At 34.9% G+C, this 19588-nt stretch overlaps 1 protein-coding gene and 1 long non-coding RNA gene across 2 annotated transcripts in view; both read left to right on the plus strand.

The window, feature by feature from the left end:
• LOC145315023 (uncharacterized) overlaps positions 1 to 12689 on the plus strand; it is a 28621-nt gene extending 15932 nt beyond the window's left edge. Inside the window, exons 3-4 of the long non-coding RNA XR_013877919.1 lie at positions 11761 to 11898; positions 12379 to 12689. This is a non-coding gene — a long non-coding RNA (uncharacterized LOC145315023). The remainder of the gene's footprint in view (positions 1 to 11760; positions 11899 to 12378) is intronic.
• Positions 762 to 7919, plus strand: LOC145315021 (uncharacterized). Its single transcript, XM_080155085.1, has 3 exons — positions 762 to 1458; positions 5306 to 5372; positions 7399 to 7919. The coding sequence occupies exons 1-2, from the start codon at positions 962 to 964 to the stop codon at positions 5367 to 5369; spliced, it is 561 nt and encodes a 186-aa protein (XP_080011211.1). The 5' UTR covers positions 762 to 961; the 3' UTR covers positions 5370 to 5372; positions 7399 to 7919.
• Positions 12690 to 19588: the final 6899 nt, after the last annotated feature.

Consider the following 19588-nt stretch of genomic DNA (forward strand, 5'->3'; position numbering starts at 1 on the left):
GGTAACGTCTATCTCGTCTGTCCTGGTTGCGGTGAGCACGGTGATCTTCATGTTCTCGAGGTTGTCGGCGACCGAGGCTTTGAAGTCGGCTTCCTTCGTGATGGGGGAGCTCGTGTCGTTCTCTCTGAAACCGGCTAGGTTTATCTCTCCCCTCCCATACTGCAGAGTCCCATTCCCTGATGGCTAAGTGATATTTGTTGATAGAATGGTCGATGCTGGCCACATGGTCAAGGAAAACTTTGGTCAGCCTTTCACTCCATGGGGACTCGCGGAACCAAGCGATCAAATTTTTCAAGAAGGCTTTCCATTCGCCGTTCTTTCGAATTTGATCGCTCAGCTGGTCATGAAATATCTCATCACAGGTGGCGTTTTGGACCCACTTCAAGTCCCTGAACATAGCGTTGAAGTAGAAAATATAATCATAGCAAAGTACAATCACATCCTCTTGTTTTATATCAGCATCCACTAGTTCCATGAGTTTTTTCTTAGGAAAGCATCTAAAAAGTTCTGGTGAATTCACAACTATCATTTTTTTTCACTTAGAGTTTAAGTATTGTCTTTATTTTCTGATGTTTTACTGAAAATAATTTGTGTAGTTTATTTAAGTGAATGATTGGTTAACTATTCCAAAGAGTTTTGTTGCCCTAAATTTAACCCAATTTGTGCGGCTAAACTTAAAATGATTCTTCTCAGATAAGGGCGTGCCATACGTTGATAGTTTAACTCCATATATCGATAAAAACGTGCGTCTGATTCCTGTGTAGCTTCTCTCCTTTTTAATTTCTTACAAGCTCTGCATAGACAGATTTTGGCTTGGATGATTGCGTTGTACAATAAATCCAACTGTCGAATTATTCTTACTAACTCCCAATATATACTCATGCGATCAGGGGACACTACTTGTTTGCTTTTTATTATGTCTATTGTTTTTGAATGACACATGTTACATTTATTCTAACAAATGTGTTTTTTAATCACTTATTTTATTAATTGTATTTTTTATTTTCAGGTGACCTGTATTTGTAACTCCCTCAGCCTTTGGTGTGACTTGAGGAATGTTCGCCAGCTGTTGAAGAGATCTAAAACCGAAGAGGAGGGGTTAAAAATTCGCTATAGAATCTTGAATACCAAAACCCAACGCCTTAGAGTAGAGTGTTTGAGGTTGCGAACTGAAATGCATGCTTACCAGCGACGTTATAACGTGGCTAAACAAAAGATGGATCTAATCCCGTCGTCGCTGCGCGACCCTACTCCAAGATCTCTGCCTTGTTTGTGCCCCATCGGAACCCGAAGCCTTCCCACCTCGCTCCAGGACATCTGCCTGTCTGGCTCGTGGCTGGAGCTGGATGTTTACAGCGAGGTCCAAGATGCTGTTACAAAACAAGGAACTGATGGACAAGATTTTCCCTTGGAGTCCGATGAGCTTGAGCTTTCCGAAATTGGCCGCAATGACGAAAGGTGGGTTTTTAAATATTAAAGGAGAATAGCTACTATATAACTAGGATATTTGTCTTTCTTTAATTTAGCTAAGATTAAATACTTGACAGTGAATCTACTCTAGAACTAGATTTGTCGTCTGATATACTTCTCAGTATTCTATTTGCTTTATTTATTTTGTTAAATTTTCGGATATCCCGTAAGGTCAACACCTTAAAGTGTTTAGCAACCTTTCTGGGTAATTGATAATCGCCTATTAAATCCTCACGCAGTATTTTTATTTGCGTGGGGTTCACTTTCTTTGTAGAAGTGCTCCAGATATTTTTTATCGTAATTAGGGGTGTTCCTATATGAAGTATTACCCATACTATTAAATCAAAAACTGGTTTATTTTTTGCGTAGTATTTCTTTTTTAGATGGTCACGGCGCAGCACGCAAAACTGCCCCACTTTATAGTTATGGTCATGCCTATTCTTGTTAAGTTTTTTCAACAATTTGTCTTGTCTGTTGAAAATAAATTCTTGTGTTTCATCATGTAATTGCTTAAAAGGAATCTGGTAATCCTCAAATCTCTTGGATAGAGATTTGGGGTCAAATGAAAAATTAGGTCTAAATAAATTATCATTTTGCACTATTCCACCTTCAAAACCATACAAACTAAGGTAATGAAGGTTATAGGGACTTAGCTTTGTTCCTATTAATTTTATTGTATTCACTATATGTATTACTGTGCTTAATGCTGTTTTAATTTTTATATCTGCGGCATGTGCCCTTGCAATTCGTACTAAATTTTGGATTACTTTAATCCTATTTTCGATATTGCCTCTCGAGGCACTTTTATAAGCGGCACTATCTAAAAATCTTGAGCCTATTTTTCTTAAAAATAAATGACTTTTAGAATTTTTGATGTTCTTGCCGTTGTCGGCCCAAAAGTTTTTGACATGTCCATGCAATAGAATGTACTGGCTTATGCCATTCTCAATGTCTTCGTAGTTTAGGTCTGGTAGGTAATGCAGTGTAATATACTGGGTGGCAACATCCATAAAGACAAGTATTCCTTTTATTCCATCTATTTTTGATTTCTTACTAAATTCTAATATGTCCATTGCCACCACAGTATTTCTAAATTTATTATTTCTATTAATTGAGGTTAATCTCTTTAATCTTAAGTGATTATTTTTGGATTTTATGCATGTACAACATAAGCCTATATGGGCTTCAATTATTTTCCGCAATTTTGATTTATATTGTACATAAAATGTAGATGTTATATTATCACGAACCCTTTTCACCCCTGCATGTACCATATCACGGTGCATACTTCCAGCAATATAGCCATAAAGAGGGTAGGGTAGAATTAATAAATTTTGCTTATATTTTAATGTCGTTGGATTGACGTCATCTGACAAATTTTCTTTTATTTGTAATTGTATAAAGGTAGACTTTTCAAAAATTCGCAGCCTTTCAAAAGTAGCATTTGCATTTGGTAATAATATTATGCTTTCTTCATATTCGGTGTGACTTTCAGTTTTATTTGACAGATTTTGTTCATTATCAAGGGGTTGATTTAGAAATTCATTTACTATTTCTTTTCTCATTTTTTCCCTTTCTTCCCTGTCAGGTTTTTTATTGAGTTGTTGTTCAAAATGTGCCATTTTGTCTGCCATAGCCTGATTTGAACTATGTCCTACTGTACTGTGTTCTTGTGTATTTAATAGGACTTCAGAAAATGATTTTTTTGTATCAATGCTTATCCCTAAATCCTCAGTGTTTTCAACATTTAAATTTATTTTTGAACTCGTGTTAACATTTTGTTCAATAGGGTCAGGAGTCAGGGGATCTATATTATTAAAATTTATTGATTCATTATCTGCAAGATTACTTATTGGATTTTCTATTACTTTTTGCTCTTCGTCAGGGAGAATTGGAATAGGATCATTTATAATAAATTGTTCATCTACGGGCACAATATCTATTGGATTATTATCCTCAATTGTTATAGGAATTGGGTCATTAAAAAGTTGTTGTTTTTTATCTGAGTCTGTATCCTTAACCCCTGAATCAAAATTAACATTTTGGTCATCAATTTGATTTGAGCTCTTTTCAACATGTGTCTTATTGTCTGATGTCTTGGGGACAGGGATAGGTATACTAGTACTTTCATGTTGCACATTAATATTTTCTTCGGACGGATTTTTAGCAGGGACAGGAGGCAAAACTTGTTCTAGTAATTTTTCTGCTAAAGCTTTTGATTCTTGCAATTCCTTTTTACTGGGCTTTTTGGTTTTATCCTTTTTTGCCCTTTTATTGCGGGTTGTTAATTCCTCATATTTCTTAAGAACTTCGTCAGCTTTGCCTCTAGTTACTGCTAAAATTTGTACATCCGTGTCCTTGTTTATAAAGTTTTCTTTGTCCCTAATAATGGGTGCTGCATCAAAAATAGCAAAATTTTCCCCTTGATATACAGGCTTTATTTCCTCCACCTGAAAGTCAAGTCTTTCAGTAGCATGGGGCATTAAGCGGCTAATAAAATCGGCCAGCTGTTCGTCTGTCCGAATAGATAGAAAGGAAACCATTTTTCCAAACCAATAGAGAATTTTTTGACTCAAGTAATCAAGCTTACTCTTACGATTCTCAATTTTCTTGTTTCTAAGGATCTTATAACATGCCACATTGTCTGTCAGTATTAATGTCCTTGTACCTTTGATCTCCACCTCAAAGAAGGTGAGGCCCTCGTATATGGCCAGGATCTCTAGGTACACTATACCTGTGGTCTCCATAACTTTGGGGGCCACGGTTTTTGAGAAAAACCCTAATATTTTTCCTCTCACATTAAAGGGCGAATATAGGTTTGATATAATATGAGCTTATTTCAAAGGTGCCATTATATAGATTATAAATAACTTAAGGATATTGACATATCTAATTGTATAAGTCTGTTTATAGCTTAAAACCTTTCTAACTCAAGATAATATTATGTAATAAGTGTGGTTCCCTAAGAACTCAATTACCCTAGCATCACACAAGGCTTCGTAGCAAGGTTGAATTAAAAAGCTTTCGTTAAAGGATAGTCGTAATAATGTGGAAACCAATTAATCAGGGGTAAATATACCCATCTTCTACCTTAATACAAATTATATAAAGTAAAATATTTAAAAGTTAAAAAAACATCAAATAATGTAAAAAGTAAAAAAAAAATAATTGATAAAATTTTCTTGGAGGAAGAATGATTTCAAATCCCTGTTTTTTTAAGGTTTGTGTGTGTGTGTGTTAAAATTGCGTACATCAGGGTTTTTATATTTTCCAGAATTAACCAATGATCTTTGTACAGAAAATAAACTTTAAGACGTATTATTTACCCTAGTCAAAACTTTTACGCAAATTATTTCTACGCTTTTTAAAAATTGAATTAAAGAGTATATAATCTAAAATAATAAACATTTAAATTATCATTTAAGATGCGTGCCATTGTAATAGTCAATCAAACTTAAGCAAAATAGTCAAAAAAAAGTCTTGTAAAGGGCTAAAATAAACCGTTTGTCGTCAATCTCATTTATCATATGTTCAATTGAAACAGAAAATTGCAAAATCTACTTAAGGATTTTTTTGAATTTTTAAATTTGGCATAGATATTCTAAAAGTATGAAATGGCACCTTTCATATAAGCTCATATCATATCGAACCTATATTCGCCCTTTAATATCATTTAAATTATTTTTCATGCTTTTTTCTAGGAACGTATAAACTTCTCTGTCACTGACGTCTAGATTCTGAACTGTCTTTTTATATTTTCTCTGTTTTATTTCAAAATTTTCTTTTACTCCCAAATAATAAAAATTGTCATTATTAACAAAAATTATAATTTCAGAGTTGGAGGATTCGGTGAACCGCTGGTAGAGCAAGTTCTCGAGGATGGATCCGTCCTTGCTTGACAGGTAAATTATTCGAAGTTTATGTTTTGAAAACATTGAAAAAGCATAGAATAGGAATGTCTGAACGTATGGATTATTTAATGATAGAGCCCCTGCTCTAAGTAGATTTATTTTTTCTACAAATATTTTATTCATTTCTTTTTTAGTCCTTACAACATCGTCAGATGTGACTTCCAAGAGATAGCTTAATTGTGAATACATTGTAAAATTATTTGAAAAAATTTTATACCAATTTTCATATGAATTTGAAAAATCTAGTTTTAAGAAGATTGATATTTGATAAAATAAGTTTAGATAATCTGATTCTTTAAAAAGTACCCCTATCTCTTCATGGCCATTAAAATATGCTTTTAATTCAGCAGGCATGTCCATAAAGTTAGGCAGCTCGGATTGAAAAAGGTCTTTAATTTCAAATCCTAGCAAGCTGGAACCTATGGCATGCTTGCTGGCGTCAGTATATAACATCTGAAAGTCTATATTTCTTGCTGATTCATTGCTGAGATTATCAGATGCAAGTATTTCTTTGATTTTATTAAAGTGAAAATCGGCTTCTTCATTCCAGTTAAAATTTCTTACTTGGGGGAACAAAGCATTCATATGTCCATGGATAGGTAGGGGCAAAAGTGATCTATAATATTGAAGATTTCCTATGAATGATTGAAGTTCTTTTAATGTTTTTGGAGCCTTTAGTTGCATTATATATTTGACTTTTTTGTCAGGGATGGTAATCCGTCCCTGGCCAATTTCGTAGCCAAGTACAACTACTTTATCTTTGTTTAAGTCTGTACAGAAAGTACATTTGTCCAAATTTAATTTTAGATTTAACCTATTAAGGCGGGATAGAAAAGTTTCTAGTTTGGCGAGGTGGTCCTCGATGTCTTCTTCATACCATGAGAAGATTGAGAGGTCATCGAACCAAACTAGCAACAATTCTATTATGTCATTAATTTTTAAGTCATTTAAATGAATATTGGACAATATATAATGCAACAAAAGGCTGGGTGTTCCTGCATAACCGGTAATGGCCCTCTTAAACCGGAAACACCCAAAACTTGTTACAATGCAGGAAACTCCCGAATCAAGAACTTTTTGAGATAGTTTAAGATTATAAAATGCATTTTTAATATCTACAAAAGTCCCATATCTTACTTTAGGTAGCAGATTTTTTAGCGTATTCATCGGATCCATTGTGATCGATGATACGCTGTAAGGAATACTAGCATTTACCCCCCTAGAGTCAATGATTATGCGTGGTGGCGCCTGTTTATCCTTACGGCTCGTAAGGAAAACAGGTGACCCAAACTGCTGGCTGGGTGGGGAGCATTCTATAATGTCCATTTTTAGGCATAGGTCTATGAAATATCTAAGATGGAGCGTATCTGTTAGGGAGAGATTATAGATTTTAGTATTCTTATCATAATTTTCAGGGCAAGGGAAATCCATTTCTTCAATACTTTCCCCAATATCGAAGTTGTGGGACGCCCCACTTTCAAATTTTAATAGAAGATTAGCTACTCTTTGTTTTACATTTTGGTCCTCTATGTAGCTTAATTTTCCTAATATTTGTTCTAAGGTTAATGGTGGTGGGGGTAGTGGCGCAGTCAACTCAATTCCCTCTTTATTATCCCCAAAAATATCTGCTATTTCTTCGAGACTTAATTCATTTTCTGGTTGTATTGTATTTACACTATTTATTTTAATAATCTTATTTATGTTAACATATGTTTTATCTTTCTTAAAAACATCAACTTTAGAGCGGGGCTTTATACGTTTTTTAGCACTATTTTAAATGGTATTTTATCCAGTAATTTATTTACAATATTTTTTACTTTATTCTTAACATATTTTATTATATTTAGGATGGGTTTAATTAGGTAATCGTGCGTCTTTGACAGAATATTGGAACCTTTTTTTATTTTATTAAGCTGCTCTTTAATTCCATTGTTTCCTTTCAAGACAGCGATTGATTTAATTGAACCCATTTTAGGTGCTTTAAAACCTTTTAATTCTAATTTTTTGTCTGTTTCAGGTTGGCAAGGCAGGAGAGAGATCAGAAACCCGCCTGGTTTGATGATAAGAGGATTTTCTCCTACATTTTCACAGTACACCGCGAGTTTATTTTCCCCTGTCCTGGTTATTGAGTACATTTTATACTTTATTTTAATTTGAGTATACATGTTTGAAAGGTGTGGGATGAAGTGTTCTTGGTTTGGGTCTTTATCTTTAACTTCCAGTTCTATTAGTTTTTCTTCTCCCTTTGCTAGTTCTAATTTTTTGATATTGACAGCAAAGGGGTTTTTTACCTTCTTTCTGTTAGGGTTTATTTCTATGTAGACCTTTTGCCCCTTTACCTGCATGCCTATATTACAAGTAATCAAAAACGGGCGTCCTAATAGGCAAATATTCTTTTCTTTAAGTACATGGAAGTCCAAGAACACTTTTCCCACCCCTTCGAACTCAACCCCTAGGCGTCGGGCATCAATGACGCTTATCGCTTTGCCTTCTACTGAAGACAAACGGTAGGCTGAGCATAGCTCCATCTCGTGGTAATTAGGCAGCACTTTTAGTAAGATATTTTCTGAAACGCAGTTTACTGCGGCCCCAGTGTCAAGTTCAAAAATTATTTTGCCGCCATTAATTGCCACGGGAATTTGGATCTTGTCCAGCACGCCTAGGTGGCTTTGAATCGCTTTAATTTCGAGATTTGTTTCTAATTTGTCTATATCTATTATGTCGGTTGTCCTCTCAGCCAGCAGTTGCAGGAAATATCTCCCATTGGGTATATTGACATATAGGAAAATTATCGTCAACAGCCCATATGGAGCAAGATAATTTCCCAACAACATGGCTGTGAGCACAATCATAATAAGTGTCATAATTTTATTTTGGTTTGGGTATTCGTGTAAATAACTCAAAAACGATATTGTTTTTGCGATTTTTACACGATTCTCCAATGATAATTCATTTTTAAAATAATGTTTCTTATGTTTTATTCTGCTTTCAGACTCATCATCAGGTTCTAAAAATGACTGTTCAATGTTTCCGGCTTTATGTTCTTGCCTAGCAGACGCTGCATTATCAAATTCGTCCAGGTAAAAACAGCCGCTAGCGATAGTTTCAACTTCAGTCTGTTCGTCTGTTTTTATTTTATTTCCCATATCTATGTTAGCTATGGTTTGATTGATATTCAATAGGTGTTCTTCTACGGATTTATCTCCCCGATACTCGAAATTTTCAAATATTTTTTCTAATCCGGATTCGGAGATTGATGGAGGATTTTTTTCATCCTCATCTGAGCTAAAATCGCTACTATCTAAGTCACTTAAGTCTGATATAGAGTCTTTGTCACTGTCTAATTCGATTTTTTCGATTTCGGCCATGATTTCAGCCCTAGTTAATCCTGTAATATCTGTTAATAGATCGTTTTCATCTATATCATATTCAGGGGTATCTTCCATTGAAGGGTTTTCTTCGGAAAGAATTTTTAAGTCATTTTCTTCAATAGATTGGGTATCATCAGAATTACTACTAACATTTTTTATTTCTATTTTAGGATATAGCGTTGTTTGTTCAAGTATGGTGCTATTGGCTTTATCTTCGCTCGAAATGGGTAAGTTGCTACTATTGCTGTCATTAATTGGTTCATTTTCTGATTCTTTAAGCTCTTGTAGTTTTTCGGATATACCCTTTTTTACAATTTCTTTGACAGGTATGGTTTCTGTCAAATTGATATCTAATATTTGGTCCTTATTTATACTATTACTATTTACAATATCACAGCTGTTACCTTCATTTAAGCTGCCAGGGGCTGCTGATTTATTATTTACAGATTCATCTTGAATATCATAATTAAGTGGGATATTTACAGGGTTATTTTGTTTGTCTTTATTGGTTGAACATTCCAGTAGTTTAATTTCTTGATTTTCATTATTTATTTCTGTTTTTAGAGTGAGTGTAACTGCCACTGGAATGGATATTTGATGTTTGTTTATAGCAGGTGAGTTTTTCCCTTTGTCAGGGGCGCCGGGTATTTCCCAAGAGTCCGTATTATGTATTTTATTGATTTCTTGAGAAGTACTCGGCGGCCTTAGCCGTTTTTTTCCGCTGGCAGTGGTAAAGTACACGCTGCCAGTGGATGATGGCGTCTCGTTATCCCATAATGTAGGCATCTAGGGCATTGTTCTTGGGCCGGTGTCACATTGGGGTAATAGTGACAATCGGCACTACCATGGGTGTCAGAATTACATAGTAGGCAAACGATACGATTAGCCAATTCCTTCTCTTTTTTCTTTTTGTCCCACCATTCCCCATTAGCTTTCCTAATAGCAGGGTCTGGGTGTTTAAGACAATGTTTGCTATAATGTCCTTTTTTGCAATGTTCGCAAACAGGTTTAGGTTTTGTAGATACATCTTTGGCATTTTTATCATTTTGTTGTCCTTTGTTTTTGCCATTATCTTTTGGTGTCTCTTTTTTGGCTGTTAGGGAATTTAGGCGATTTTTTCCTAACTGATTAACATTCCCGTTTTTCTGTTTTTCCATCCTTCTTTTTCTGTTTACAGCTGCATGATAATAGCTGCGATTGTTGCTAAACCAGTTTAGTATTGTCTCTTTTGTGCAATGTGGTATATTTGTCGTTGCCAAAAATGCAGATTGCAAATATTGCGGTACTAGATAAAAACACACTTTTTCTCTAAGTTTAGCCATTTGATTTTCGTGGGAATTTCCCGTTTTTTGCAACATTGCAGCTAGATTTATGACAGCTTTGTTAGGTCTGTCCTCGTCCTCTGCCGTTATCCTATAGGTGTGGAAACGCCTTTCGTAATCCTGTGGCCCAAGTATTTCGGCACCTATGGTAGTTAGGATGGCTTTTACAAAATCCTGTGCACTTAGCACATTAGGATCTATTTCTAGCATATCCAGTTTGTTCCTTGATTCTGGGTTAAAATAGTGGATTATTATGTTGTTGTAGGAACTATGGGTGAATGGTTTTATATATGTTTCTAGATATTTAAAAGTGTTGAAGAAAGTAAAAGGATTTGTTTGTTCCCCGTATAGATTGGGTATTTTGCCAAGATATTTTATTTGGCGAAAAATGCGCTCATGTTCTGCGATACCCCATACTAGATTGTTTGGGATAAGTTTCATGATTTTTTTAATATTTAGATCTGTATGGCTGGGTGAATCTTGGAGAAGGAGCCTCAACTTATCCATCTGTTCAGAGGTTAGTTTATTTTCTAATAAGTTCATTTCGTTCATTTCCTCTCTATTTCTATTATCTCTATTGTTAGAGGATGTTCGTCTGTCCCAATCTGATTCCGTATCAGATGAACTGGAACTTGAACTTGAACTTGATGTTGGACTATTACTGTCTCTGTGTTTATTCTTTCTCTTTGGCATTGAGAAGTTTTTATCGTCTTTCCTTCTGTCCTCTTTGTCGCTATCGCTTTGTTTGTCTTTTTGTTTGTGACGGTGTTCATGATGTTTGTGATGTCGCCTATCCTCAAAGCCATGAGGATTGAGAGGATCATAGTGTCTGTATTTTTTATCTTTGTGTTTTTTATTTTTATGTTTTTCTGAATAATCGCTAGATTCAGATTCATATTCTGGTGGATCTGATGATGGTTTATTTTCTTTTTTATTTTTAGGCTTTGTGCCTGTTTGTTCTTGTTTTATTGATTGTATATTATGCTCTATCTCATTTTGGGGGTTGAAATGTAATTGTGGCCTATGCAAGATTCTATTTCTGCGTCTGTTATTTAAAACAAACATGGCTGGAATAGTGTGAACCTCAGGCTCAGTTTGAATTCGAGGTATTTCCTCAATTTGATCATTTATATTTTCTAAGTGTAAATACTGCTGTTCAGTATTATCTAAGTTAGGTTGATATTCAGGGTTGTATGGTGGAGGATTTAATACATCCTCGTCTATATTATCAATAATATTATCTTCCATTTTCAGGACATATATTCGAGGCTATATTCGAGGCTAGAAGAAAACGATGTTAACTCTGACTATGGATATCTAGCGGTAAGACTTATTTAGTGGCTTTATAGCCCTCTCCCCCCCTAAAGGAAAAGTTAAATCTTACCTGGGTTTATCCGGTAACGGAACCAACTTATGGGTCGCCTCCGGGTTCCAGGGACAAATGCAGTCCTTTATCACAGAACCACAATCTCTCACCAATGTCTCCTTTCCAGATCAGCGACGCACTAATCCCTGTTTTGTCAAATATATTCAACCTTAGAATGGTGATACTATTTTACACCGATCCTAAACCCAAATATATTTAAGGGACAATCTTTGCCTATAAGCCCTATTCCGAAAATGGCATTAGAATATTATTGATAACTTTATACTGTTATTTTATTCTAAGAATCCTTTTGTTCCTAGGTAGCTAATTCTGCCAACACTTTTGGACTGGAAGGATCTGTTGTGATTACTAGAGCCATGCGAACACAGCTACAACATTCCGTTCTGCTGCCTACAGCCCCGTGAGGCGTGAGATTCTTTGTTAGGTACCTTTGTCAGGTAAGAAAATCACTAGGTCTAGCTAAGAACCGATCTTCCAGAGTATTAACAGAGCAAAACTACCTTTAAGACGTGAACTTATTCAAAGTTCTAATCCGAAAATGTTAAATTGTCCGAATAGATAACGATCTCCAACTTTCCTATACTTCAGAAGCTGGGGGAGGATACAGTTGTTAGTATCGGCCGTCAGATAGCGTGCTATCATCAACCGTTGGTAGCCGAGCCACCACTGTACCTTCCCTGTGTTATTCCTATTTAGCCCCGTAGTGACTTGCGACTTGCTGGTACCTAGTACCGCGCTATAGGAGTTCTCTTCAGAAGAAAATTTGGAGATAACTATCCGTCCGGATACCTAAGCTTTTAGGCCCTAAGGAGGCCCTATTCTTAAATTTATCTCAATTGACCAACACCAAAATGATATTCTATAATTTATTTAACAAAGTATTATGAATTTATCTAACAAAACTTTTTACTTTTTAGGTGTGTTCCAAATGTAAAATCCTAAGTTTGAGCCGCCAAGACTCTCAAGAAAATTCCAAAGAAAGAGAAGGGAGTCTTCCCTTAAATTTTAGAAATTTCAAATAGAGTTTGTGTGATATATAAATTCCGTGAAACGACTGACTTTTTCTCTCTTCCAGGTTCACTTTTATAGGCCTGAGACCTATGCAAAAAGGAGAGACAAAAAGAATGACTTTTATTTTTGTGTTGATTTCATGTTTAATTAAAAATTGGCGACCTGATTTTTAAGATTTTGCATTTAATAGTGTGGGTATAATTCAACTAAATCTCAATATTCATTCCATAAATAAGATCACATTTTATTTTATTTTACATCAAGAATACATTAAACTATTGGTTTCGAATTAGTTTTTTCTAATAATGTTTTTTCAATGTCTTCTTTAATTTTTACAGATTTTCATTCTTTTAAATTTAGTTTTTTATCACGAAACCTCTAATTTTATGATTCTTGTGTTGTTTTACTAATTTTAATTTATATTGACAATATTTGCTAATAATTTTTTAGCTGTACTATGACCATTCTATTAAAAGGGTTATGTTCTCTAATATTATCTTTTAGGGTCTTCGTTTTATAGATCTTATTTCCCCATTTTAATAGATAGGTCTTTATACAAGCTTTTTTACTTAAAAGTTATATTAAATTGTTTTAAGTTTGTCTAATTTTGATAATATTTTTATAATCTTTTACTTTCGCTAGAATAAATGCATAATTTAAGGTATGGGTTGGCCTTTTCCCAGTAAAGCTACTCTACAAGTCATTCATAGAATCGGTTTAGGGGAAAAGGACGAACCATTTCTTTACCCTATCCCCTCCTCTCCTACTGGATGTACGAACTGAACAATACATGTGTTTCACATCAGCAACCTAAATTGACGACAATTATTCCCTTGTCATAATATCCACGTATATTCTACATCCATTACTGTTGCTTGCAAATGAACCAAAATAATTAAGATTATTTTATTTTCTAAGAAACCCAACCATATTTAGAATTATGTAAATAAATCATTAAAAAAGGCGGAGTATGGGCAATTTGTTCCAATTTGGCCACAAATATTGCTAACTTGCAATATTTCATAGTTGGAGCTTTTCTACACTTCGGGTCAATGACGTTCCAGGGGGGGGGGCGTGGTTGGGGGGAGTAAAAAAAATTTGCGGCGCGCCTCGCGCGCGATTTTAGCCCCCCACCCCCCCCCCCGAAAAAAAAATTACCCCCCCTTATAAAATTTTACCCAGCCCCCAAAATAAAAAGCTTGCACAGCTTCGGGTGTTTTCAAAAAACGCAACATACAGCTTAGGAATGGATTTATTATCCCTTAGATCTTACACCAGGTTTTCAAGTTGCCTAACTAATTGAAGCACGTAGCGGGCTAAAATAACGATCACTCCAAGCCCGTCCCTTTACCCAATCCACTCACCTACTACTGGATGTAGGGAAATAGCAAGCTAAATTAACGTGAATTTTTCTTCTGTCATGACTCATAATATCCACGTATATTCTACATCAAGAACAAAAATGATAGATTTAATAAACGATTTTCTACATGTTTCACAATATTAGTTTGTCCCATTGTTAAATTTCTTAAGCTTCGCTCGAATTGATGTTGTCATCCTTGTTTTCATCTACCGTTATGATTGGTAATTTTGGAAAATTGATCTATTCATTGGCAGGCTGAATATTGGTCTTTTTTCAATGGATTTTTAAAATTTTAAACCTTTTGAAACTTTTGCCCCATCTATTATATCTGAATCCTAGCGGAGACTGCGAAAGAGGCATCTAAGGGCACTTTTGAAAAGGGGAGGGGGGCAGTTGACACTTTATTTTACATTTCAGTTTTAAAATAAAAAGTAAAAAAAATCTTTTGAGGGAGGGCATTTTTTTCTTGTGCGATTTCTCTTTGGTATGGTAGAGTAGAGGTACCCTCCCCTTTATGAACTTCCCTTATCCCATGAGAAGCTTCACTGTAAAAGAGAACCAAAGAAAGATAATGGCTATTTCCAAAAGGAAATCAAAGCTTTTTATAAATTTGTAATGTGAATTTATCAACAAAAAATAGGTACTGTAAGTTGCATGACATTAATGAGAAGGGGGAAGCTCTTGACTCAAACCAGGCGCTACTCATTACCATGCCAAGTTAGGACTTCCAGACAAAGGTCTTGCAATTTAAGAGTTAGTTTTTCTATTTGGTGTTTCTTAACTTAATACCCCAGGTGTTTGGACAGAAAACGTGAAATTGGCTTCCCTTAGTTATCCTTGGTTGTTGGATCTGACGTTTTTCTTAATGGACTGACAGACACACAAGAATTAAAGAGATGTCTTGCTTTTTACCAAATTTGTTTTGATATGCCTAATTGAATCACATTCCAGTGAAAAGAAGAAAATAACGCAGGATATTTGTCGCAGGGTACTATGGACATAAAATGCTTTGAATCACAGTAGTTAGTTCAAGTTCTCACCATATTGCTTTTTCTCTTTAAACATACACTGGCTTTAATCGTCTTTAGGTGTGACGTGATCTTGGCCGAGATTCGAACCCATCACCTACCCATCGGCGAGCAGATGCACTACGTGTTACGCTACAGTCCCGAGTTGACAACAAATCTATAAATAAAGATATAACCCAGTCAACTATCCAAACCCATTTTCATCTGTTAGACAATTTATTTCTGCTTTTTTTTAGCGACTTGGCTGTGTTCATATTTCCGACGCTATGGGCTGGTATAAAAAGACCCAATTGAAAGTCGGCACAGTGTCACAGGGTGGGGACATACAGTTATTTAACCCCTATCCTCCTCTATTGTTTTACTCTAATGGGTTGACAATAGTATACTGTGACTGCAATATATTAAAATCTTAGGGAACAGCCCTAGATGCCATATGCTACAAATATAGGTGTAGGTTTTGTATATAATATAAGTAATAAAGGAAACTTTAAATATATATAAAAATAGTAACAAGAATGACATTATCCATCAAATTGTTGTTTAATTACTAAGGATGTGCGTGGCTATTAACAATAATAACATTCATTGAACAAGTTAGTATGAACAAGGATGACAACATCTGTTAAAGCGAAGGTATTAGATTAGATGGCAGGACAAACAAATTCAAAAAAATGAAGAGAATTAGAACTTAAAAGTAGAATATGAAGTCTAACAAAATTGTATGCATTTTATTCGCCAAATTGCTTAATTTTAGATACTTGAGTTTTAGGGTCTTGATAATAGAGATGCCTCGCTTATAACATGTGCCTTGTTGTCCATGGAAGTATTATTACCATATTTTTGAAACTCGTCAAAAATAATATATAAAGAAATTAGAATCCTATTCAATTTATATTCAAAAATAATCTTTAACAAAAATTAAAAACCTTATTCAGTAAATAGTTCTAGTCAGGCTTTTGTTTTGACCAAATATTAAGCTCATTTACCTATTCCGAGTATGAAATAAAGACATACAAAATTGATATAAAACCATATATACTTTATGGAGTACATTTTGAACAAACAATTTCATATTGAAACCTCTGCTCTCTGTGTGGGACTAAGGATAGTGTAATAACTTCTGAAAAGCAGAATAATAATCAACATGATCCACCCTGTCAAAACTGTTATTTGAGATTATGTCGACTATAAAGCTTTATTTAAAAGTGGTCATGGCTGACGTAATGAAAGGATAACTATATAAACCATATAAACAATTTTACCCATTTAATCGTCATTTTGAAGTTGGTTATTTTTTGGGGGAAAAGGTTTAACCCACTTTCTCGTATTCATTCGAATCCGGTGGATAGGAACCAGTTCTCATCCATACGAAAAAACTATGTCTAGCACCATATTATAACCAGTTTTCTACGAATATAAAAACTGGATATAATCTTATAATTGTACATTCTATATCCGCGGAAAGCCGTTTATAATACGATGCGAGAAATAACTATTATTACACTTTCTTTTCAAGATGTTCTAATTGTGATTGTTAAATCTTTGTAAGACTCAATAACCTGGCATGGTAGCTTTGAATTGTCCATGTCCCTGACGCAAAAAATTATATAAAGTCACGTGTAGTAAAGGGACACTTTGAAAATTCAAATTATTGGTTTTTACCCTTGAAACATTAAGTATTTACTATTCCCGTTTTGGAAACGCAACATTTTATAAAAGCACTTGTTTATTGTATTGATTAATGATTGTGGGTGTGAGTACTTGAATAAAAGACCAACAAGATATAACAAGGATGACAACATATAATTAAGTGCCAAAGCTCTTAAAAAGTATATGTAAAAGTATGATAAGCATTGCAAATGGAAGAAATAATAAGCAGAAAATTTTACACCTACAAAACAAATGAACGTCAGAGCATTACCGAGAAAGTAAATTATATATTGAATGCTCATTAGAAAAATAAATCTTTAAAAATGCGATCGTTTATCTTAAATAGCAGCCGAGAAAATCACGTTTCCCCTATACTTAACTGACTAATGGGCTTATTATATAGTAGCTTTGCTACTAAAAAAACTAATGAACAATCCTTTCAACTTTCACTGATTTTAGCCACTAATAACATTGCAAATATAAACATGAGACCAGTTCAAGAGATCTTATGTAGCATGGTAGTACAATTGAATTTTAGTTTTGATTAGCATTATAAAGTGATGTTATACTGCTAATGAAATAAAAAGGTTCCTATATATGTATTATCATAATAATAGATATAAATCAGGAATATAGGAATGAAAAAATACAAGTTTCAAATTAAAAATCATACTTTCTAGTCTATTGAGGTGATGCACTACACAACTGATTATCTTTTGATCATTGGTTGATAAGTATGACCACTACTAGTTTTGACTAAATAGAGATTTAATAAAATTACTCAAAGTTTTAAGCAATTAAATTAAAAGACATATTTATAAAACTTTGTGTGCCAGAATAATGTACAGTTCATTGTCTTCTCCCTCCCTTTGTCCTAGGGCACCTTACAGGACGACAATTACAGACAACCAACCCTTCGATTGCATTACTTTTGCCTATTGTTGGGGGTAGGGAGTGTAATACCCCCTATAAACTTTTTGCGGGGGTAAATTTGTTACAGGAGGGTAAAATTCTATCATTTTTACAGTTTTTTGACACCAATCATCCCCTTTTCGACGTCTTGTAATATTGATTTGTTGAAAAGAAACAGCACATAAGCTTGACAGGGTTGACCGGCCAAGGAGATATAGAATGTGTAATGTGTGAGGTCATAAAAAGTATGTCTAAATCTATTTAATTTTTTAGGGGTTTCCTTTCCCACTTCTACTCTTATCCTTCCTTTTTAGACCTATTTTTATGCGTCACACATAAAACTTTTTTCATTTCCGTTGACCAATCCCTGTCCCCCTGAGACGCAGCAGTATGTTATTAAAAGATGTTTGCGCCGAGTAAAAGAAAATATTTAACCACATTCATTTATTATGTTCTCTTTATAATATTATTAAACAATACATGTTCCGTTATACACACAGAGGGAGGGATGATTCATTTGAAGAATAAAATATAAACTAAAAATTTTAATAAATGATAGATTTTAAAGCCCCATCCCTGAAGTATAGTAGGAATATTCAATATTGGATAGTTATTTTAAGACCGGGCGAACAAAACTTGTATTAAATTTTTTGTTCTTACTTTAATATTTGTGGAAAACTGTCTGTAATGCAATGCTAGACATGATTTTTAAGTATGGCTGAGAACATAAACGTCCAAGCTTTTTATTTTTTTGGGGGGGGGGTAAAATTTGTTTAAGGGGGGGTACTTTGCTTTTTTGGGGGGGGAGTAAAATGGCGCAAATTTCCCCCCCAAAAAATATTTACCCCGGGGGGGTAAAATTTGCTTGGGGGGGGAGGGGGTAATTACCCCCCCTGAAATCTGTTGTTTTTGTTTACCCCCCCCCCCCCCAAAATTTACCCCCGGGGTAAAATTTTTGGTGGGGGTAATTAAAATATTATTAAATATTTAGTATTAAAAATGCCCCCCCCCCCTTGGACGTTTATGGCTGAGAACCGGTTCTAATCCTCCGGATATTAATCCGTTTCGAAGCCATACTTTAAATTTTAATATATCATCTAACAGTGTTCTTAATACGACAATAGGCAAAATCATCCTATTATATAAAGTAGTAAGCGTTTTTTGTCTGTCTCGAAGGATCTCGCTAACCGCTGAACCGATATTGTTCTCCTTTACAGTGAAGCTTTTTATAGGTCCTGGGAAGTTTTTGAATTATTTTTGGGGAGGGTGTCGTCACCCGGGCCCCCTTCCCCCCCCCCCCAAAAAAAAATGTTTTTTTACTCATTTGAAACTCAAATTTAAAATGAGATGATGTCAACTTTTCCCCCTCCAACCTTAAGTGCCCCTAGAGGCTTCTAGGGGCGTAGCCGCTAGTATAAAATAAAGTCAGAGGAAGAATTTGAGAAATCCCTCTCCGTGATAAAAAGGCACTTTTACTTTTAATAGAAGAGGGGGGTGGGGGCGGGGAATAAAATAAAAAGTAAGAAAAAGCAGCATGATGAAGGAGGGTGTATACACCCCCCTTGATTTTAAAATTTGTAAGGCCTGCCCATTTCTCCCCTCAAGGTTTTAATCCCCCCTGCAAAACCCTGTGCACGCTTTTAATCCTATAGTATTTATATGTAATAACATTTTATCTGCAGACACTAGCGGCTACTCCCCTAGAGGAGTTTGAGGGAGAAGGAATTGACCCTCAATTTTAGTTTGATTAAAGATGTGAATTATATTACTAGCGGCTACGCCCCCTAGAGGCCTCTAGGGGCACTTGAGGATGGGGGAGTCGAATTTGATAACCCCATTTCTTATTTTAGATTTTAAAAGAAAAATTTTAAAAAAATATTTTCGGGGGTGTAAAAAATTTTTTTTAGGGGGTTGGGGGTGTCCCACCCCCCAAGAAAATAGTTATAAACCTTACCGGGACCTATGAGAAGCTACCCTGTTAAGGAGAACCCGATCGGTTCAGCGGTTAGCGAGATCCTTTGGTACAAACACACAGCCAAACAACCATACAAACAGACAAACATCCTGTTACTTTAGTATAAGGATATATGTCTGGGATTTGTCATCATTTAGCATTACCTTTTTTTATTAATTTGTCAGCCTGTCCGTCTGTCTGCATGTATG

The sequence above is a fragment of the Acartia tonsa genome, chromosome 3 (genome assembly GCF_053477335.1).
Source record: "Acartia tonsa isolate MP-2025a chromosome 3, ASM5347733v1, whole genome shotgun sequence".
NCBI classification, from domain to species: domain Eukaryota; kingdom Metazoa; phylum Arthropoda; class Copepoda; order Calanoida; family Acartiidae; genus Acartia; species Acartia tonsa.